The sequence below is a fragment of the Colobus angolensis genome, unplaced genomic scaffold, assembly GCF_000951035.1.
Source record: "Colobus angolensis palliatus isolate OR3802 unplaced genomic scaffold, Cang.pa_1.0 Scaffold492, whole genome shotgun sequence".
In the NCBI taxonomy this organism is placed as follows: Eukaryota; Metazoa; Chordata; class Mammalia; order Primates; family Cercopithecidae; genus Colobus; species Colobus angolensis.
Window position 1 is genome coordinate 321,716 of NW_012118399.1, and position 24,383 is coordinate 346,098.

A 24,383-nucleotide genomic window follows, 5' to 3' on the forward strand; every position below is an offset into this window, starting at 1 on the left:
GCCCAGCAATTTTTGTATTTTCAGTAGAGACAGGGTTTCACCGTGTTAGCCAGGATGGTCTCGATCTCCTGATCTTGTGATCCACCCACCTTGGCCTCCCAAAGTGCTGGGATTACAGGCATGAGCCACCGAGCCCAACCTACATTTTTTAATATTGAAAATATTTTGGACCAGGCATGGTGGCTTACGCCTCTAATCCCAGCACTTTGAGAGGCTGAGGTGGGTGGATCATGAGGTCAGGAGTTTGAGACCAGCTTGGCCAACATAGTGAAACTCCGTCTCTACAAAAAAATACAAAAATTAGCCAGGCATGGTGGCACCTGGCTGTAATCCCAGCTACTCAGGGGGCTGAGGTGGAAGGATCAATTGAACTCAGGAGGTCCAGGCTGCAGTGAGCCATGATTACACCACTGCACTGCACTCCAGCCTCAGCAACAGAGTGAGAGCCTATCTCAAAAATGAAAAAATAAATAAGCTGGGCACCATGGCACGCACCTGTAGTCCCAGCTACTCTAGAGGCTGAGGTGGATTGCTTGAGCCCAGGAAGTTGAAGCTGCAGTGAGCTGTGATCATACCACTGCGGTCCAGCCTGGGCCACAAAGCAAGACCCTGTCTCTAAAAAATAAAAAGAAACAAAAATAAAATATTTCAGACATACAAAAAGTTATGAATATATACGTGTGTTTATATTTTTTTAATCAAGAAATTTTTAGAGATGGGGGTCTTGCTATGTTGCCCAGGCTGAGCTTGAACTCTTGGCCCTCCTGCCTCAGCCTCCTAAATAGCTGGGATTACAGGCTTTAGTCACCATGCCCAGCTTTTACATACACTCAGTTTAAGAAATAAAAGGGGCCAGGTGCTGTGGCTTGTGCCTGTAATTCCAGCACTTTGGGAGGCTGAGGCGGGTAGATTACCTGAGGTCAGGAGTTCGAGACCAGCCTGGCCAACATGGTGAAACTCCATTCTACTAAAAATACAAAAAAATTAGCCAGATGTGGTGGTGGACGCCTGTAGTCTCAGCTACTCAGGAAGCTGAGACAGGAGAATTGCTTGAACCTGGGAGGTGGAGGTTGCAGTGAGCTGAGATCGTGCCTCTGCACTCCAGCCTGGGCAACAGAGCAAAAAAAAAAAAAAGAAAAGAAAAGAAACAAAAGGGGCCAGGTGCTATGGCTTATGCCTGTAATCTCAGCACTTTAGGAGGCTGAGGTGGGAAAATCACTTAAGCCAGGAGCTTAAGACCAACCTGGGCAACATAGCAAGACCCCATCTCTACAAAAAATAAAAATATTAGCAGGTGTGGTGGCACATGCTTGTAGCGCATCTATTCAGGAGGCTGAGGCAGGAGGATCTCTTGAGTCCAGGAGTTCAACATTGCAATGAGCTATGATTGTGCCATTACACTCCAGCCTGAGGGACAGAACAAGACTCTGTCTGTCCCTCCCCGTCAAAAAAAAAGTTACCATTGTTACCAGTGACATTCTGTCTATATACCTCTCCTGGAAGGTAACCATTCCTAGTTTGGTATGTGCAATATGCTTCCATAGACCTTGCCATGTTTTCTGCCTCTTCCCTCTGGAGCAGGGCTGTCCAGTAGAATCCCGTATAGTGATGGAAATGGTATATACTTGCACTGTCCAATATGTTAGTTACTAGCAGCAAATGGCTACTGAGCACTTGAAATGCAATTAGTGTAAGGGACTAATGTTTTATTTTTATTTTTTGAGATGGAGTCTCGCTCTGTCGCCCAGGCTAGGGTGCAGTGGCGTGATCTCAGCTCACTGCAACCTCCGCCTCCGAGGTTCACGCCATTCTCCTGCCTCAGCCTCCCGAGTAGCTGGGACTACAGGCACCCACCACCACGCCTGGCTAATTTTGTTTCTGTATTTCTTGAACAAGAAGCAGCCTCTCCAGGTCCTTCTCGGAGCATCTCCCTCACCTGTGGTTGTGACAGCAGCTCCACAGTTCTCCAGGTGCCCTGGCTGGGCCCTGCCCATCCTTCTACCCAGGGATCACTGTGTCAACACCTTCTCCTCTCAGGAGCCAGGTGACCGAACTCCCGAAGCCATGGATAGGTAGAACAGAGGTAGAGAGACGAGAAAGAAGGAAGGAGGAGGGTGGAGATAAGATGAAGGGGATTGGTGCCCCGTGTGGGCAGGAATGGGAGGCTGGACCGAGTGCTTAGTTCCTCCAAGGAAGACGCATTAACCTTTTCTACACTTTTATTTATGAAATGCTTATTGAACAGATACAAAGTTAGTGTCAGCAGGCTGGTGGAGGGAGTTAATATGCACTCCCTCCTTCCCCTGGTGGGGGCTGAAGCCAGAAGTGGCTTTATCCTTCCCTCCACCTTGGCAGCAATGGGCTGGGAGAGGCCCTAGGACAGGGAGGGGGTTCAAGGGCAGGAGGAGGAAGGGAACAATGGGTAGTAGGGCCTGGGGCAGAGCCCCCTTCTCCTGGAATAAGAGGCTTGACCCTGCTCACCCTGGCAGGAGCTGTGCTTCTCCTCTGCAGCATGGAGAAGTGGTTTGCACTGGGCAGCAGGAGGGGTGAGCTTCTCTGGGACTCTCTCCTGCCTCCCCAGCCCAAGGTTGCGAGTGTCCTCTTCGGCTATTTCTCATGTAAGGGTCCTCTGTGACACCTCTAATCCCATTCAGGGATGCCTGCCTTCCCAGATCTCACAGGGCACTGCCCTCAGTCCCTGGGCTTAAGGGGCAGAGAGCCAGACCTGGTGGGGCACAGCAGCTGGTGACCTCTCCCCGACGGGGGCCTCAACTATGTCCATACTTCTAGGGGGACCATGCCCTCCTTGCTACCCAGCGGGGGCAGCAAAGACTCATCCTCTAGGAACTTGAGGGGGAAGTGGACCAGGTGGCCCTGGACCTGGGTGAGCTCAGACCGAGCCAAGGGAGGACTGACTGTGGCCAATGGCTCCACGGCCACATACTCCCGGAGTGTCCGCAGGGAACGCGTGGCATTGGTCGGTAGGCAGCGGAAGATCTGTGGGCGGGGGCACGGACGCCAATAAGGCTTGGGAAGGCTCTCCCAACGATCTAAGCCCGACTAGGCTCGACCCCTTCCCCCATACCATCTCTCCATACCCCCAAATGACCCTGGGCCTCTCTCTCTTTTTTTTTTTGAGACGGAGTTTCACTCTTGTTGCCCAGGCTGGAGTGCAATGGTGCGATCTCAGCTCACTACAATCTCCACCTCCTGGGTGCAAGCAATTCTCCTGCCTCAGCTTCCCAAGTAGCTGGGATTACAGGTGTGTGCCATCCCTGGCTAATTTTTGTGTTTTTTGTAGAGTCGGGTTTCTTCATGTTGGCCAAACTGGTCTCTAACTCCTGACCTCAAGTGATCCACTCACCTTGGCCTGTGAAAGTGCTGGGATTACAGGCATGAGCCTCCGCACACCACCTATTTTTTCTGCTTTCTTTAGGCCATTTCAATATTGCTTTTGTGCATGTTTTATAAATCACTTCAAATACTGCTCAGTAGATGACATTTACATTAAAATAAATAAAATGTATACTTTAATTTATATAAGTATTGATATAATACTTATATATCAATTGTTGATACATCACTATTGATGCATTTTCAGTATGCAGTTTAAAAAAACTGTTGAAGCCTGTTTTTTAAGAACTCATATAAAGTTTTGTAACCCTCATTCTGAGTACACATGCTCAGTTGCCCTTTGGGTACCGTAATGCAGAACTGTGCTTCTACCTGTATTTTTTATATTCTTAGTTGCAGCTCATTATTCCAGCTTGTTAAGAGCCCTAAATCTTGACTGTGACATCTCATATATTAGCCATAACTCTCAGCTTTATATCATCCAAAATTTGATAAGCATGCCATCTGTGTCTTTATCCAAGTTGTTAATCAAAATGTTGGACAAAGTAAGACCAAGCATTCCCCCTCAGCATTTGTTGCTGGAAGACATCTCTCAGGGTGGCACTGATACATTAATCAACATTGTTTGGGTAGCTACAGAAATCCCTCTAGCTCTTTACATTTGTTTATGAGGGTATCAGGAGACTTTTTGTCAAATTTCTTTCTGCATATACCATCTCCTTTCTTCTCTATGAGTCTAGTAAACCCATCACAAAAGAGGTTAGATGCCTGTCTTTGCGTTGATCTAAAGGAGCCCATTTGGACACCTGATGCCCATTTCTTCTTTCTTGAAATATTCAGAAGCTCTTTAGCAGTATGTTCATATATTTTTGTCAGAATCAGGCACTAACATAGGTTTGTGTTAATGCTGTATAGCACTGTGCGCTCTGGTTAGGCCCAGACCTCCTGAGCAAAGATAATATTTCAATGGCTTGAAACTGATGCCAAGTTACACAACTTCCAAAAAGAATGGGTCTTTCGTGAGCTCATAGCTCCTTTCAGGTAGTGATGCTATTCAGCACTCAGGCATGACAATGTGGGGATGTAACTACAGAACAGATTTCCCACAGTGTGTCTTTGCTTTACTGTGTCTGTTTTCCATATTTTGTGTGTTGATTTACAGATACTTTTGGCTACACTGATAGTTCAATTTCTATGGTTACTTTCTCCTTATGATAACATACGTCTCCTCTACTCCTGATTCAAGTCTTGTTCTCAGTTTTGTACTTTTACCTGTTCATTTGTTCTCCCTTTCCCTCAAGGTTGTCTTAAAGCCTATAATTATGTCAGCTGCAAAGATTTTTTTCTTCCATTAAAATGTACTTAATTGTTTGCCAAGAGGCTCATTATAGTTCATCACCTAAAAATCTTACTGTAATCTTCAATACTGTGTACATTGAAAACACTTTACTTTTTATGTCCATCCTTCTTTTTCTTTTTTAAAGCCTTCTTCTAGGAAAATAATATATTAATACCACCTGTATTCACTCTAGCCTCTTCTCCTCATATCTAAGACTATAATGTCCCAGCAGCTACATCCCAGATTTCTCATTAGTTATATTCCTTTCCACTAATATCATTCCATTTAAGTTGCAGTTAATTAACTTGACAAGTTTTGGCATACTTGTTTGGTTATTGGAGCCACGCCTGAGGAAGGTTTGGGGAAAGATGCAAACTTTTTAAGGGTATGTCATGTGTTAGGCACTCTGCCCGGGACTTTGCTTATGTTGTTTCATAACATCTGTTTACCAGAGTAAAACCTCAGACTCACACAACCCACTCTTGGTATAGTTTCATATTGGAAGCAATTAAGATATTTTAAATCTTTTTAGATTCTTGATGTAGTACCAAGTAGTACAATGATGAATCACTATGCACAGAGATCTTAAAGATACTATTTTCTCCATTCCAGCCCCACCCAATGTCCACTGCAGGGCTTTGAGCAGGAGAAAATGAACAAAGTTATCTTGAAGGTCATTATCATAGATTTTGTGTCCTTATATTTGTACACCTCAAATTGAACTAAAGAACATTTTCACGTCCACAGGCAACGTTCTCTGCTGAGTGCCTAATCAAACTGATATACTATTAGTCTATTTTTAATTTCAAACAACGAGAAAACACTGAAGTAGTCTCAGGTATTGGGGCCCGGGGATGGATACACAGGGAGCTAAGGAAGCAAAGAGGAACTCCTCTGTCTCAGGAGGAAATGCACAGTGGCTCCTGTTTCTGCCTTCTGCGTGACTCCTCACTGTAGGATTCGGTTGTTCAGGTGATTCTATGTCTTTGGGTCTCCTGATTCAGCCTAACTTTCCAGTTCCTTCCATGCTTCTACCACTTTCTCTGCATCTCACATTTAAAATTCCCTGAGAGAATCTGAGTTACTGCTTGTTCTCATCTCCAGTCCATGCACACCCTCTTGTTATTTTTAATTCAGTTACATAATTTCCCCTTTCAGTCTGTATCCCCAATCCTATTAGCTTCCCTCATATGTAATTTATAACCTTCCACTTCACTCTGCATCTGTTTATATTAATGTATATGTATTTCTGATATATACATATAAATATAATTATTTAGCTTGTGTTTTAATTTACATTTATGATATACATATTCATCTTATTTCTGATACATAATGGTAACTAACATTTATTGAGCACTTAAAATATGCTATATCTTTAAGTGTTCTCTTTATTCACTAATTTATTCTTATGTCAATAGTATCAGTTAGATATTATTTTTATTCTTTTGTTACAGATAAGGAAATCAAGGAACAGATAGGTTAAATAATTTGCACAAGAATGCACAGCTAAGAATGTCAGAGCCTGTTTTGTCATACACACAATTTGGTTCCAGAGCTTGTCCCCTATTCTGTGTATTAACTGCCTCTGTTCCTGCTGCTGTTTGTAGATTAGTTTTTATTTGGGGAGCAGTGCATAGTATTCCATCTTTTGCATCTATTTAGCATTTTCCATTTATTCCCGTTAGTGATAAATTAGCAAGCCTTCATTCAATTCTTGGCCATTCAACTGATACTGTTATGAACAGTCTTATAACAGCCTCTTGTGCCACAGTATGATTACTAGATGGCTAAGAAAATAGTATGAATATAATTTATGAACAAACCATAAAACAAGAACAGTAACACACAAAAAAAACACGCCAAAATGTTAGTAGTTGGTAGCTGTTGAGTGGTGAGAATGTTTTCTTTCTCCAATTCCTTTCTCTTTTTGCTTCCCATTTCTCATATCTCTATTTAGAATTGTACTGTTGACAAGCCCCCAGATTTTGAGTCTCAGGTGTGAAATCAAAGCCAGAGCCAAATTTCTACCTGTGTGGCTTGTGTATTGTGTCACTTAATTTTGCACACACCTAGGTATAGGTTAGTTTTACCTAATTATTTCCAATAGCAGCAAAACAAATATTTGTGCCCTGAAATTCCATAGTTGTTTCTACAGTATCTCAGTTTTCTTGAATAACACTTGAAGATTTTATCTTGTCTTTTTTCCCAAATCGTCTTTTGAGATACTAGAAAGATGAATGCAAAGTACATTCTAATCCCAGATGAAATAATCCAGCACTTTCCTGGATCAGAGCTATACTTCAAATATACACAGCTGTAGCCTTGGCAGCCCAAGCTCTGATTTGACAGCTCATGAAATCTTATCAAATGAAAATCCTTACTAATCACGTTGTCTCCCACTCCCCCCATGCATTACCGTTATTGTCTAAACAGTCGGCATAAGGAGATGGTCTTGCCCATGCCCTCGCTGCTCCAAGTTCATTTCTAAGGGGATGATGATTGTAGACAAATTCCTATAAAGCTAAGATGATTGTGAAGAACAGGAGGCAAAACAAAGGAAGCTGTCTTCAACATGTCCTGAATTATACCTCCACTTTACAAAATTATTACCAGCTGTTGAGCATTGTGAAGTTACAGAATTTCATGCACCTTTAAAGCAAGGAGAGACATGAAAGCAACAGATTAGAGAAGTCCCTATGAGTCATTTCAAAGAGCTTGGTCCTTAATATAGGAGCCAGGGAGGGAACACAGGAAGAGGAACCTGATTGGTGAGGGTGGGAGGATGATAAAGATTTCAATGTAACTGTTTTTATTTAAGGCCTTACGATTTCATCCCCATCGATGCCAGCCTTCAGGCTGTGTGTTCAATAGTTTAAATAATTCTGCTTTAATTAGCAGGGAACTATTGATTGCTGTATACCAAAGTTAATCTTTACCTACTCTGTTTGTTTGACCAAGAAATAGATAAAAGTTCACATGAGCACTCTACCCTTTTCTGCATGCCACAGAGGTTTTGGCCTTGAGGAGAAAACGTCATTTTGGGGAAGACTTGAGACATTTGATCTTCTTAAATATGGAATTTCTCAAAATGAAACTGTCTTCCCAACTCCCACTCCCATCTCATACACTAGAGATGTTATATTTTCTTTGTTAGAGAATAATACTAGTAGCAGAAATGGCTAACCTCTTGCTCCAGACCATCTGATGTACAGAGCAATTTGAAGTAGATGTAATAATTACCTCCACTTTACAGAAAAGAATATTGAAGATTGGGGAGGTTCAATGACAGGCACAAAGTAACACCACAAGTAGTAAGTGTCCTGGTTGATTTTGAACTTAGGTCTTTAAATTTCTAAGCCCGTGCTGTTATCTACCATGACACTATGCCTTTCTCATAGAAACAGTGAATTTTCACCTACTGAGTGCTCACTGTGTGGTCAATACCGTTTAATGCTCTCATTTGATTCTCATAATAATCTTATGCAATGGGTAGTGTTATTAACCCCATTTGATAGCATTTTCTATAAAGGTCTAGATAGTATATATGTTCAACTTTGTCAGCCGTACTGTCTCTGTCACTAGTCACCTCTGCTTGTTGCAGTTTGAAAGCAGCCATAGGCAATGCAGAAACAAATGGGTGTGGCTCTGTCTCAACAAAACTGTATTTACAAAAACAGGTGGAGGCTGGAGTTGACCTGCAGTAGTCCTTGCGATGGCTGATAATGTTGAAGCTTAGTGGATTTAGGCAACTCATGTTTAGGTGGGATATAAGCCTAGGACAGGCTGGTGTGTATCTAAGGCTGCATTCTCGTCCATGTGTTACATTCTCTTCTTTGTTATAATCTTCACTCCTCTCTCTAGTAGGTTGAATTTTGTCCTGCAAAAGATATGTTGAAGTTCTATCCCCCAGTACCTGTGCCTGTGAACTTATTTGCAAATAGTCTTTGCAGATATAATTAAGGAATTTGAGATGAGATTATCCCAGGTTTGGGGTAGGCTGCAAAACCAATTATTAGCATCCTTATAAGAGAAAAGAGAAAGATTTGAGACAGAGAAACAAAGGGGAAACAACCATGAGAAGATGAAGGCAGAACTTAGAAGTATGCTGCCACAGCAAGGGGCCACCAGGAGCCACCAGAAACTGGAAAAGGCAAGGATTTTCTCCTATAAACTTTAGAGGGAGCACAGCCCTGCTGACACCTTAATGTCAGGCTTCTAGAATGTACCAAAATGAATTAAGCATATATTATGAGAGAGCAATGAGAGAATAATTTTTTCTTGTTTTAAGCTACCAAGTTTCTGCTAACTTGGTACAACAGTTCTAGAAAACTAACAAATCCTCTTTTTCTGTTGCTTTTTGCTTTTTCTTCAGAGAAATATTTTGGTTGCTTTTGATGCTTTTTTCTGGTTTCAAAAGCCCTCTCTTTGTGTGAATTAGGATTATCCACAGTCTCTTGATACTTCTATTAGTGTAATTAGATTTCTGGCTATTTAATTTTTTTAAGAAAATAAAATTAAATAAATAAATTGAAATGTCTTGACTTCTTTTCTTTATTTCTTCTTTCATTCCTTCATCCAAGGTATATCATTAAATATATAAGATATCTGTCAATTGCAGACAACAGAAGTCTAAATCTCTGGGTTAGATAATGCACAATCCGTTAGGAAACAAAATTATTGGCAATGGAACAAATTCTCCATTACCAGAGAGCTGTATAAATCAAAACTGGAAGTTGCATTTAATTTTACACCTTGGTGATAGTTCAAAGGTTTTTATAGTAACTTGCAAGGAGTTAATGTACTGTGAATTCATTCTTGTACATTGATTTCTGCATTAGCTCCGTGAAAGATACAGTTCTTTGGCAAATGAAAACTTTTGGAGGTAAATTTTTTTCGTCATGTAATCCATATTCTGATTATAAATCAGAATTTATAATAACTTGTTTCATTGTTCATGATTACAAATCATTGTCTGGATGACCCTGCAGTCCAGCAAATAGAAAAATGGATTCTCATCTCTGAAGCTTGCTGTGCAGACATTGTATTACATTATGAACTTTCTTCCATTCCACAGAGTTCTTTGGAGGAGCTAGGCTCTGAATAAAGAATGCTTCCATGTATCTATTTCTAGATATTCATGTTCTACGTATTCACGATGTCTCATGAATGCTGGTGTAGTAATATGTAGAATACTGATAGCAGTAGAAGTTAATCCACCTAATGAACCTTACACTTCAGAAACTTTATTATCATGATCCTCTTCTAAATCATTGCACCTAAATTTGCATTTATAATTTTGTCTTCTTTTTTTAAATTTTAAAGAATGCCTTTTTCATTACATAGTTTCCAGAGCCCACTTGCCTGCTCCAACCCTGGCTGGTAGTATAGAGTCTGGCTCCTTCTGAAGATTTCAGACTAAAAAGTTTTGACTCAACTCTTCCTAGATCCCTTCATGTGATGAGTAGGGTGAGCCTGGACAGGTGGATCTCTGTATCATCCACCCTCCTCTCCAATAACCATAGCCTCACCTTACCTTTTTTTAAAATTGAACATATGAGTAAGTTTTGGCCTTGTTTCAGCTGGTAAAGCAGTCCTTAGTTTAGGGACTGTAGAGTACTGTGATGGCACATTTCATCTGAAGAGGTCCTGCTATTCAATTCCAGCCAGTTGTTGCTATGCTGGAATGAGATCCCAGATGTTCCCAGATCATCCGCATTTTCAAAGGAAGTCAGAAATGTTTATTTTATGTGAAATCTTCCAATTTTGCACTCCTATCCTCATAATAAATATACAAATATATAAATAAATAAGCAAATAAGTAAACAGGTAAGCAGTAGGTAAATCTGTTCTAGTCCAATATAGTGGCTGGATTGGGGTCAGAATTTCTTTAGGGACCCTAGGAGATAAAGCAAAAAGAAGAGACATACTTTTCTTCTAAGCTTATATGTTTCTGAATCCCATGAGACACATAGAGCCATCTACCTACTCATAAACTGGTGATTGCTGATGCTTAGGATTCATTGTATCAGACCTGTCTTCACAGTTGCGAAATGAAGCTGCTATTTAAAGAGCAGATTCACTGGTCATTTTGAAGGTAGTCATTTCCATTTAGATAGTATATTAGCCATGTGTACATGTCACAACTAGTTAATTATAAGTAATATCCTATCATGTTTCATTATATTGTTCTCTAACAACATGCGTATCATTTTTAATTATATTTAGTGGTCTTTTAGCCTAAGGGCAAAGCATTTGCCACTTTAGAATTTTCAAATTCTCTGTTAATCAGGTGCTCTGATCTCATGCTGTCTCTTCCTCAGTCCAGTGCCACAATCAAATTTATATCAGAATTCTTAATCAATTTTCTGAGCCTCCCCAGCAAACCTCCTGCTGTGGTCTCACACCACCCTAGCCAAATTTATACTTCTCCTCAAACAAAAACTATTGTAGAGAATATTTGACTTATAAACATTTGGGGTTCATTCTCATCTTCTTAATTTAATTTGTGGTCTCTCCCCTGCCAAGATTGCCTTCCACATGCCTATTTATCAAAATTCTGCTACGCTGTGAAGGTTATTTATTTTAGGTTAGGCCATGACATATGTAGAGTTGTGCTTTAGGGATGTTAATATTGCAGTTGATCAGACATGGAATGGATTAGAAGAAAGAAATTGGAAACCTGCAGCCCAGTTAAGGGGCTATTAAAATAGTTCAACTGAGAGATATTGAGTATCTGGCCTTGGTTGGTAGCAGCAGACTTGGAAAGACAGACATGGAATGAAACGATTGATTTACTGATCCAAAGCAGAATCTCTCATTTTGTCAATGTTATCCTAGTCTTTAATTTACATGGAAATGAGCTGGAATGAGGAAAGGTACCCAAATTTGAAAATTATTACCCTATAATTTTTCTGCTAAAGTATCTTTACAGAATTATATTTTTTATCAATTACCTGTCCCAAAAACATAATAATGAAAGAACATTTTTACTCTGCTATATAGCTTTTAGTAGCAGTAAAATGTTAGTATGTCACTTTCATCATATATTAATTATTTTCCACAGAATTCTACTCTTATATTTTTTGACCCTCATAGCATTATGAGAAATTAGAAAGGAGAAGCATAGTTACGTTTTTATTTTCACACAAGGAAATTGAACTATGGAGATTTAATATTTTATGCCAGATGACATAAGGTTAGACTTTGATTTATAATCCATATTGTGAGTCCTTTTTTAAATAATAAATTATACATTTTCCTGAAATATATATATAAGCTCAACTTTTTGCAAAGTCACATCCTCGTTTGATTTGATTTCCCATTCACACTGTGCTAACTGCTGATATATCTTAATCGTATTTTCTCAGGACACTATATTCTCAGAATAGTCTAAATATTTGTTTCATTGTGCTCTTGGCTTCACCTTCTGAAGATGCTTTGTTGTGCCAAGCTTGATCCATCAGGATGGGATCGGTAATGTTGCAGAAACAAACAGAACAGACTACTTCAAAGTCTCGGTGGTTGAAAGCCACAAGGTCTCTCACTATTCATGTCCATCTTGGTTTGGCTGGAGACTACACCAAGTCCTCATCACTCAAGAACCTGGGCTGATTAAGCAGCCAGCACCTGGAATATTGCTGGTCCTTGTGGCATAGGGAAAGAAAGAGTATGGCAAATTATGCTGCAGCTCTTAAAGCTTCTACCTAGAGGTGACACACTTCATTTCTGCTCACATTTTATTGGCTAAAACAAATGATAAGATCACACCAAACTTCAAAGTGTGGTAAAGTGTCCAGGAACAGAACCTGAAATATTTGGGGAATAGCCTGATGAATACAAGATATACTCAGAAATCAGCTTTCATAAATGAGAAAATGTAAAGTACAGACAGTATGGTGTAGTTTAAGGTGAAATTCTCTCAAGGCAAGAAGATGTAATAAGAAGACTTCATATAGGCCCTTGGAGCCACAGTTCTAAGAATTACTCAGTAATATTGGGTTATTTCAATCTATGTGTCTTTGTTGTGTTGCAAATGCCAAGTTTATTATGTGATTAAAGCATTCAGTCACTTTAATTTTAACAGCACTTATTTGCAGTAATGGGAAAAATAGCTAGTGTATGTACAGTCCTAATTGAAGAGTTCAGATTGTTCTGTGTCTAGTCTTCCATTTGTCTCTAATATCCTCAATATCATCTAAGAAAAAAATATCTTTTCTCTGCCTGGAGGAACCTGGCACAAGGAAGTTAATGTTGGAAGCTCTGCCTATAAGAACAACTGGAGATACCATTGTGATTAAATTGCCTGGACTGTTCAATTTCAAAGATCAGTTCTTTATAGGATTTGGCTGCTTGATTAGGTTAACACTGATACATTTAGTTATGGCAAGTGAAGCAAGTCAAGCCATTAGCCAAAAACCTGTATGTACCATGATAAATACTTTTCACAAGAATCTCTTAGAAAATTAAAACCATAATATATTCATGTTATCTCACTTTGTCATAGAATTTGTATACATTATTTGTATCATACAACATATGTACTTGATCACATACCACATTTTTTCCCTCATTTATGAGAATTATCTCTTCCCAAATATAAATTAGTTAGAGCAAGAGCAGGATTGATTCTCTATCTTGTCAATCCTTTACTAAAGAGAACATTTTGGGCCATAGTAATTATTTTTTTCTAGTTGATAGTGAACTATCTCAACCAAGTCTGAGTTTGAGTTCCCTTTCTACTTCTGACTATAAAATGAAGGCTTTTCCTAGATGACCTTGAATAGCTCATCTACATCCAAAATACAGTACACCAGTGAATTAGTGAATTATAATTTAATTAAGGAAACTGGCTGACACTGAAATGATTTTCCTGGTGGATGTAATATAATTTAGTAAGTTATTGTACTACAAAAAAATTGGGTTTTAAGGAATCTAGTAAAACTTTTTTTGTCAGTTAATTGTTTGAACATTGTATGACTTGTAAATCAGCCACGTTTCAGTTATCTTATCATATTGTGGGTCTAAATGAGATATTTTGTTTGCAATACATTAGCATCATTTATAATATTTAACCTTATTTGTCTATGCTGATGGAGTTCTATAAAAAGCAGTAAAATATTTTCTACTAGTAGGCAGTACTTTCAAAACCATCTCTTAATAATTCAGAATTCTAAAAAGAAGAGATAATAACCTAGGCACTTTTTAACTATCATCTCTTAGGCCTCATAGAGACCTAAAAAAGGTTGGAAGCGTCTTTGTGAGAGTATGCAACTTCTTTTCGTGAGTGGTATTTCCAAGAAAATGTATACATTCACCAATGCAAACTGGTAACTCTATTGCTTTGATTTACATTTTCATATGCTGATGGATTGAGATTTTAAGTAAGTGTTTAACATTGTCAGTTCCTCTCTGCATAACAATGATAAAGTATTGATCTAACTTCTCAAATTGTCTTTCTTGAACTAAGGTTAAAATAACTTTTGCAATTTTTTCCCCACCTTTCCCAAACAAATATGCCCTTTAAACCAATCTGATTTAAGTCATTGGATAGTTTTTAGTATAGTGTATTTTTACTAGATAAATAGAAAACAATTATATTCTCGTAGTACTAAAATACATAAATAGAAAACTGGATTATCCATATGCAGAAGAATGAAATTAGACCTCTATCCCTCACCATTTACAAAAATCAAATCAAAATGGATTAGAGACTTAAATATAAGACCTGAAACTATAAAACTACTAAAAGAAAACTTTGAGAAAATGCTCCAGGACATTGGTCTGTTCACAGATTTCTTGAATGAGACCTCAAAAGCATAGGCCACCGAGGCAAAAAATGGACAAATGGGATCACATCCAGCTAAAGTTTCCGCACAGTAAAGGAAACACTCAACAAAATGAAGAGACAGCCTACAGAACGAGAGAAAATATTTGCAAACTATTCATTCAATAAGGGATTAATAACCAGAATATATAAGGAACTCCAATCGCAAAAAACAAAATAATCCAATTGAAAAATAGTCAAAACATCTGAATAGACATTTTTTAAAAGAAGACATACAAATGGCCAACAGGTATATAAAAAAATGCTCAACACCACTAATCATCAGGGGAAATGCAAATCAAAACCACAATGAGATATATCACCCCAGTTAAAATGGCTATTATCAAAAAGGTAGAAACTAACAAACTCTAGTGAGGATATGGAAAAAGAAGAATGCTCAAACACAATTGACAGGAATGCAAATTAGCACAGTCACTATGAAAAACAGGAGGTTTCTCAAAAGACTAAAAATAGAACTACCCTATGATTCAGCAATTTCACTGCTGGGTATGTAACCAAAAGAAAGGGAATCAATATATCAAAGTATCAGTACTCCAATGTTTACTGCAGCAATAATCACAATAGCCAAGACGTGGAATCAACCTGAGTGCCCATCAACAGATGGCTGGATAAAGAAAATATGTATATACACAATGGAATATTATTTGTCCATAAAAAGAATGAAATTGACATCCTATCATTTGCAGCAATATGGATGGAAATAGAGGAAATTATGTTACATGAAATAAGCCAGACACAGAAAACAAATATTGGGTGTTCTTACTCATATGTGGGAGATTTGAAAAAGTATGTATCTCATGGAAGTAGTGAAGAGAATGGTGGTTCCAGAGGCTGGAAAGGGTAGTAGGGAGGGAAGGAGAAAGATAGGTTGGTTAATGAGTACAAAAAGTACAGTTAGATTGAAAGAATAAGATCTAGCATTCAATAGCACAGTAGGGCAACTATAGATAACAATAATTGTTGTATATTTCAAAAAAGGAGAAGAGAAGAGTTGTAATGTTGACAACACAAATAAAAGATACATGTTTGAAGTGATGAATATCCCAGTTACCCCGATTTGATCATTACACATTGCATGCTTGTATCAAAATATCACATGTACCCCATAAATATATTCAACTATTATGTATCCATAAAAGTTAAAAAGGAAAAAGCATAAAATAAATTTTAAACAGCAGATTTTTAAATATTGAGAAAATCACAACATGATATTTTAACTTACGAGATTCTCCAGGATCTTAGCTTGTTCAGCATTGAAAAAAAAAAAAAATCTGTTTCCTTTTTGGTACTGTGTTTCATTATTCGAGCACACTGTCAGTAGATAGAACATAAGCTGTCCAATGAGATGTTGGCTATTACTTTATATAGCAGGAAAATATAAGTAAATTAATCTAGGTTATTTTCTCAGGATTAATATAATCAGTATTTCCTACTTTTAGTTACTTCAAAACTAGATCTTAATGGGAGAAAAATGTGTTCGTACTTGACTGATGAAGGGAAAGTATGCACATAAGGTAATATTCTGGGAGAGGTTGTATTAATGAGACCACCTTATTCAGAGAACTGTGCTTACACATACTTCCGTTATGCTAACTCAAAGGCTTCAGTCTTTGGGGATTAGAAATATAGACTGAAAAGTCCTTTCATTCCAAGTCTCTGGGCTTCAACTCTATTTAGTAGATCATTAAATAAATAACACTGGTTGTAACATCAATAGAGATAGTATTAATGAATCCTATTCAGTCCATCTTTATCTGTAATAGGATATTTTTTGAGCGTATACTATGTATAATGAATATGGTTTACGAAATTACAAAGTTTGGTGTATTCTCCACTGATAATTCTGTAGTGACTACTTCACTCCTAATTCTATGTGCACACTGATAACTAAAATAGAACATTGAAGTATCCCTAAGCCAAGTAATAAGATGATCCAAACACTGTATTCTCCATATAAACTGTAGTGTAAAACACTTTTCGGTAGAAAAAACTGCTTTTTTTGGTAGCAGTTAGGTTTAGATGTATGAGTGTTGCCATGAAATATTATGTAGATGGGAACAGAGATTCTGTGGTATATTTTGTGGAAATGAGTATTTTAAACATTAGTTGGACTTCTGTAGTTAGAAATTAGAATTTTTATGTGGCAGGTCAACCTTGTACATAGTCACATTTGATCATATTCTGTTGCCAAAAACTGTAACTGTTAAGTATGTGGGTAAAACTAATCCTTTTGAATATGAGATAGGTATAAGAATATGCAAGTATTAATATTCCTCACTATGAATTTTCCTTTGGGGCATACTCTGGCATGAAAATAATTTTCCTCAAAAATAAATGTCACTGTTGCTTAGTCCTGTTGAATTTCAAAATTATTTTTTACTCATTGAATTTATAACCTTGACTTTCATAGAGATCCTCTGGGTTTACTTCTTATCATAGGGAAAGATAAAAAGAAGTGTTGCTACAGGCTTGCTAATTAAAATCCTTCAATATTCAAGTGTAGAAGAAAATGATTTAAAATCTCAATAAAAAGGGCATCTACTTCAAAATCTGCTTTAACATAGGGTCTACATAGACTTTCAAACATTTAAAGTTTATCTGAAACCTCCTTGAATTTCAGATTTGCATATGTAAAGCATGCATGCCATGAGAGTTAATCCCACCTAATTTCTAGTTTTCCTCTTTTTATTTGGTAGCAAATGAAAGCATTTTGTGACTCAGTTTCTCTCTAAAATTAAGTAATGTGGCTTCTTTTTAATCCTTTATTTAGCTTTTACTATGTATCTAATAGTGAATTAGTAATCAAAACTCCTTGGAAATTACTGTAAAATTAACATTATGTTAGAGGATTAGTCTTTTAGGAGTGTCTATTGGAGCATTTTTTTTTTCAACTCCAGAAGGATCTTTTCTGATCACGCTTAGATTTTAGTGTATTTTCTCTTGTCAATGACTATTATTGGGGAAATTTAAAGTCATTCTAATATTAATCTGAAAGAAATATAAATATTTTATATATATACATATATGTATATATGTGTGTATATATATGTGTGTGTGTGTGTGTGTGTGTATGTATAGAGAGAGAGAGGGAGCGGGAAGGAGAGAGAGAGAGAGAAAGAGAAGGAGGAAGAATCAAGGAAACAAGATTCTGAAAGAGCCTGTAGACCAGGGGAGAAATCAGTTGGAAATGAAGAATGTTCCTTATATAGGAAAATGGACACCTTTTTCATGTTAATATGAAGAGAGAAGAAAAAAATATGAGAATGCATTCAGACACATTCATAGGAAACTGAAGGAGTCTCGTCCGTTTCTTGCTTTTTTGTGTGTGAAGGAAGATGTGAGGAAGATGTGAGGTCTTAGAAGTTTGAAAATAGGTGGAGGTTTGAAAGAGCTGTCTGTGGAATCAGAGTGAGAAGAAAACTCAGAAGAATGGCTAAGCAGTGTGAGAAATTGGTTGAAGATAGAGTACATATTAAAGTGTCTCCAGTGTGGTATCAGCATTTTCTTCATCTCTGTTTGGCAGCACTGTTTTAAGAACAGAAAAGGAAGACAGTTGGAGGAAACTAAGTCTGAAGTTTTTCCAGCCTGGGATGGCAGAACACTGGGATGAGGCCATCAACCAAATTGGCAAGAGAGTGGTTAAAGTAATGAACCAGGGAGGCTACGCTGGTTAGGAAAATAACTAATTTTTGCACAAGCAAAGTCTTGTGGAGAAGATGGAGTAGTCTGTGTAGATATAATTTAAGACAGAAGAGATGGGAGGGTGGGAGGAACAATAAGTTTAGTAGGCAGGCCTCAGAATCACCTGAATGTGTTTAAAAACGACCCCTTCCTGCGTCCCATCCTCTGAGATTCAGGTAGAATTGGTCTATGGTTGGTCCTGGGGAATGGACATAGATTTTACAGACGAGGTTGAAAACCATTGTTTAGAGTCTTTTATAAAGAATGCTTTTTTTGTTTGTTTGTTTTTGTTTGTTTGTTTTGGTTTTGTAAAGTGTGTTGACATTTTATTATAAAGGCAACGGGGAATTGGCAAAGGTTTCAGAAAAGGAGTAATAAAAGTTATTTTGTATTTTAGAAAATGATCTTTTTTTTCCCTCTCAGAGTAATTGACAGATACCAAAACAGAACAATTAAGAAAAAGAAAGGCAGACTTGTGGAGAGAATATGTCATTATTCTGGGCCAGAAATGGTGCGATCTTGAACTAGGGCCTGGCAAAGGAGTTGTAGAATAGGGGACTTATTTGTTTGTTTTAATATAAGGATTTGTGATACATTTTAATGTTTGTGTAGAATGATGGAGGAGTGTCTAAGCTAACTGGAGATATTTATTTTGGATAACTTCTTAGCTTTTTCATTGTTGCATAAAATAATAACACAGACTTCACATCTCAAAACAACCTTTATTATCTCACAGTTTGCATGGGGCAGAAGTTCAGCCACAGCTTCTCTGGATTCTCTGCTTAAGGGCTTCACTTGGTTAAAATCAAGGCGTGAGCTGGAGTTGAGATCTCAGCAGAGGCTTGGCTGGGGAAAGCTCCTCTTCTGAACTCCCTCATGTTTTTGGCAGAATTTATCTCCATGCAGCTGTGGGCCTGAAGTCCCTGTGTTCCTGCTAGCCGACAGCAAGGGGCTGCCCTCAGGTCCTAGAGGCTGTTTGCAGTTTCCTGTCATGTGACCATGCCATCAGCATTTCATAGCATGGCTATTTTCTTTTTCAAGGCCAGCAGGAGAATCTCTCTCTCTCTACACAAAAGGACCCAGTCCCTCTTTTAAGGTTCTTCACCCGATTAAGCCAGGCCCACCTAGTATATCTCAATCTGATTAACTGATATGGTATATTAATCATATCTGTAAATTCCCTTCACCTTTGCCATATACCATAACCTAATAATGGGAGGGACATTCTGTCCCATTCACAGTTCCTTCCCACAGTCAAGCAGAAGAGATTATACAGGCATGTACAACAGGATACAGGAATCAGATGATGCTGCGGTTAATTGGGAAAGGAACACAAGAGAAGTATAAATGTTTAGGAAATTGGTGGCCTCAGTTTTAGACATGTTGAATTTTCAGTAAATTGGGCATCAAATTAGAGTGGTTCAGTAGATGGTACAGAATTTAGTGGAGAGATCTGCATTGGAAGTATATATTTGATAGTGATTATTAGAGGTGACAGTTAAAACAGTGAGATTATCCAGAGAAAGACTGTAGCAGGAAGTGGACTGAAGACACAAGCAAGGCCAAGTAGAGCTAGGACTTCTAAAGCTGTACTTCAACCCACATCTCTTGATTTCAGCACAATATCCCATTATACAACTTTTTGCTATTCTTCTACTGTCTTCTTTCAATAATATCCCACTCTTCCTAATCTGTGGTCCACTGTCTCTCCTCTTCCCATCCCCAAGTCACATTACCGAATCAACATCTTTTTCAGTGAAAGCCTTGCAGATCATAGACCCTTAAGAAGGATGGACTCTTTTATGATCCCTCTTCCAGACAGTGAATTGTAGGAATCATAGGATGGAAAACACAAAGCCCAGTGAGGGGAGATAGCACCATCTTTACCTCTGAGCTACCTCATTCCTTCTTATCAGAAACCAGAACTGTGTACTTTTTCCTGTTCCTTTCATCCCAAAATTGCCTGCAAAGTAGACAAAATGACACAAATTTGAATGCAGATGTCATATTTATTTATTTCTTAAAACTTTAGTCTGTTTATTTGAGTACAAAATTATTGAACCCACTACAGCAATATTGTTGAAAAATTCAAACTGTGATCGTGGAAATAGAAAGTGAATTTGATCAGTACATTTTAATCAGACTTTCCTCTCTTCTCTTAAATCTTTTTCTGTTAGGTTACATTCAAGAAAAATGTGTCATACCCTGCCCATTTGATTGCAAGTTAAGCGATTGGTCTAGTTGGGGGTCTTGCAGTTCATCTTGTGGAATTGGAGTGAGAATTCGATCCAAATGGCTAAAAGAAAAACCTTACAATGGAGGACGACCATGTCCCAAACTGGATCTCAAGAATCAGGTAAAGTACATGAAGCAACAAATAAAAAGCTAAAAAAGTTATCCTCATCATTATTTCCCGTTGAAATTGAAGTCATTCTCTTATTACAAGGAGCTCATGAAAAGTTATCACAATCTCAGAAGAAGGATTAAGAGGGCCAAAATTAAAATAATAGTATTAATAATCGAAGCTTGGCCCCCTCCTGGATAATGCTGAGACAAACTTGATATCCTTAGCAGTAATAATATTTACAAAATCAAATCAAATTGATTTTTAAATGATCTTAAGCTATAATTTGATATTTTAAAAGTTGGATGTATATATGTATGTATGTGTGTATATATATACACATATATATTTAAACATAAGTAATAATGTTGGGAGAGTATCACTTACATCATTCAATGGCAATATGTGGCCTTATCCATCAACTCCAAAAATAGTGTTCTATTTTTCTTTCACCTAACACTTTATCCTAATGTTTTTCATTCTCAATCTTGCCAAATCTTCCACAAGTCTATAAATCTCCTTTGAACTAGTTCTCTACCTGCTTTATCAAAAATCATAGATATTTTCATAAATAAAACCCTGATAGATCCCTTTCCATATACATGTCTAATGAAATTGCCATCCTAAGCAATCAAAGTTGATTAGAGTATTTCAGTTGGCTTTGTACATATAACAGAGTCTAAGATTTTGTTAAGAATTATAATAAAGGACTCAAATTTCTCCCATGATTGCATACTGATTATTAGATTAGGACTGATATTACATTAATCAGTTGACTAGGTTGAGTACAAGATGATTTTGGTTAAAAGTATTTTTTAAATTTTAGACAGGTGAAGTGTGTCTAATATGAGTTGGTAGATCCTCTGTAATTGGGAAACTTAAGAGAATAGCTACACATGCTTCTATTACTAATTGTAGAATATGAATTTCTACCCTCTCAATTCCATTCACTCTATGCATGCTGTTTAATGTAAGGAATATCTCATGTCTTTTCTTAATTAATTTTAATAGCATGTTTATTACTGCTCAGACTTGAATAATATGTGTCAATTCAAGACCAATCTCTTTAGCTATTTTTCCCTAAGTTTTTGTAAAAGACATATAACTCACTGAAATTTAAAAAAAAAATTTCAACAAGATATGTTTAAGTTCTAAAACAGAGCATAGTTATTATGCTAGTCTTGATTTTTAAGGTTATATGATAAAATAATGACCATAGTTTACTCTCTTAAAGAAGATACGAACCTTTTAGGGAAAACAAAGCAGAGGATTATAAAATCAATGTAAAGGTTGAAAAAAAAAACCTCACAAGATTTTGGTGACAGGAGAGTAAAATATGATTAGTGAAAACAGGAGAGAAATAATTAAAGCAGAGATAGTCTGAAGAGGTAAGCCTTACAAAGAAAGAAATAATGCAGGTTTATGTTCAGGAGGGAGACTTTTAGGGAAATACTCTGTATAAAGACTATTTGCCCATCCCTGGGGGAATTTTCTGGGCATTTAAAATGAAAAGAACTATTAAGCACTTATAAATAATGTATGATAATTCTTTTTATATCTTCCTCAAAACCATCAATGAAAGCTAAGCCTTTATAACACTAGTGTTAAACACTCATTTTAATATGCTAATTTTATGAACTAGGAAAATTATCAAGAGAATAAAAGGATTTTATTTGAACTCTGACTTTAAGACTTTATTCTCAGTATGTGAAGGCAAATGTATAGACATATCTATAATATTTGAGAGTAAGAATAAGATAAAAACTCATTTTATGAAGGGATGACACAACAGTATTTGGGTGCCTGTTGTGACTTAAAAGAAACTTGTTCTAAACAATTTATTAACATATAGCACTTATACCCCTGGGAAGTTGTACAAACTAGAAATTAAATCAAAGTTCAAGAATAATCACGTCAATTCAATAAGTGAAGGTAAGTCTGCCTGTAGAGGATATTTCTAACTTTTGAGTTCCAGAAGGCAATTGCAGCCTTCCAAAGGTATTTTCTTTTTGGTTTTTCTTGATGCTCAAAAAAGAATCCTGAGTTTTAATGATCAGAAATAGAATTTAGTTTGACTTTTATTTTGTTATAAAGAGATTTCAGATATCAAGTATATATGTGGCTAAATTAAGAACCTCACTCCAATCCGTATATCTTAAAAAAAATTTATTTATTGTAAATTGACAATATGGGGGGGGTACAAAATGATGTGTAATTTATGAATATAGTGTGGAAAAATTAAATCAGGCTAGTTAACATATCTGTTACCTCAAATACTTTTTCTTCTCTGCTAAGAACATTTGAAATTTACTTCATTTTTTTTTTTTTTTGAGACAGAGTCTCGCTCTGTCGCCCAGGCTGGAGTTCAGTGGCACGATCTCTGCTCACTGCAAGCTCTGCCTCCCAGGTTCACGCCATTCTCTTGCCTCAGCCTCCCGAGTAGCTGGGAGTACAGGTGCCCATCACCATGCCCGGCTAATTTTTTGTATTTTTAGTAGAGATGGGGTTTCATTATGTTAGCCAGGATGGTTTCAGTCTCCTGACCTCGTGATCTGCCTGCGTTAGCCTCCCAAAGTGCTGGGGTTACAAGTGTGAGCCACCACGCTGACTTAAAATTTATTTTCCTAGCAATTTTGAAATGTACAATACACTATTATTAACTACATTCACCATGCTATGCAATATATCTCAATTGAAAGTAAAATGTATTTCTCCTGAGATTTTGTGCCCTTTAAGCATCATCTCCCCTTCCCTCGACTTCCAGCCTCTGATTACCACCATTCTACTCAGTGTTTCTATGAACTCAATAGTCTTGGATTCCACATGTAAGTGAAAGCATGCAGTATTTTTCTTTCTGTGTCTGGATTATTTCACTTATAAGGTTTTCCAGTTGCATCCATGTAGTCTCAAAGGCAAGGTTTCTTTCTTTTTAAGGTTGAATAGTATGCCGTTGTGTATCTATATCACATTTTCCTTATCCACTCATCTGTTGATGTACACTTAGGTTGATTCCATAATTGGCTGTTGTAAATAGTGCTGTAATGAGTATGGGAGTGCAGACATCTCTTCAACACACTGATTTCAAATTTTTGGAGTAAGTACCCAGAATTGGGATTGCTGGATCATGTAATGCTGCTTTTAGTTTTTTGAGGAACTGCCATATAATTTTCCATAATGGCTTTACTAGTTTACATTTGCACCAAATATGTATAAGGATCACTTTTCTCTACACATACTTTATATCTTATCATTAGTTAATCGATCAGGACAATAAGTAATAAGTCATCTCTCTCACTCATAAGTTTTTGAAATAATATAGTGAAAAATCCTAAATTTAAAAGAAATTATCTTCAGAGCCATTCTGTCTATCTATCTACCTATCTATCTATCTATCTATCTATCTATCTATCTATCTATCTATCTATCTATCTGTGTGTATGTGTCTGTGTGCGTGTATAAGTATGTTTTTGGAAAGATCTCTGTGGTGACTTCATTATATATTTGTTCCTATGTATAGGAGAATCCCATGTGTATGTTATAGTTTATATAGAGCTTTGTTTGATGTTATTCATATTTTCGTAATTCATTTGACAATAAATTGGGTTGTCAGCAATTTTCATTTTTAAAAAATATTCCCCAGCTTCTATTATTTATGGCAATTCTTTAGAGGAGGCCACTATTTGTTTCTCTAGGCTAGGCATATGGTATATTTAGAGTTATACCCGCTGAGACTTTTTTATAAAGTTCAATTTTACTGCTAGCTTTAGGTTATTCATCTCCTGTCCAATTTATTTTAGTTTTCGATTTACTTTCCTATT

The 24,383-nt window shown here is 37.2% G+C and overlaps 1 protein-coding gene across 1 annotated transcript in view; it reads left to right on the plus strand.

Annotated features, from left to right (window-relative positions):
* LOC105524243 (thrombospondin type-1 domain-containing protein 7B) overlaps nucleotides 1-24,383 on the plus strand; it is a 543,827-nt gene that overhangs the window by 294,735 nt on the left and 224,709 nt on the right. Inside the window, exon 12 of the mRNA XM_011959437.1 lies at nucleotides 20,399-20,577. Within this exon, the coding sequence (XP_011814827.1) occupies nucleotides 20,399-20,577 (179 nt within the window). The remainder of the gene's footprint in view (nucleotides 1-20,398; nucleotides 20,578-24,383) is intronic.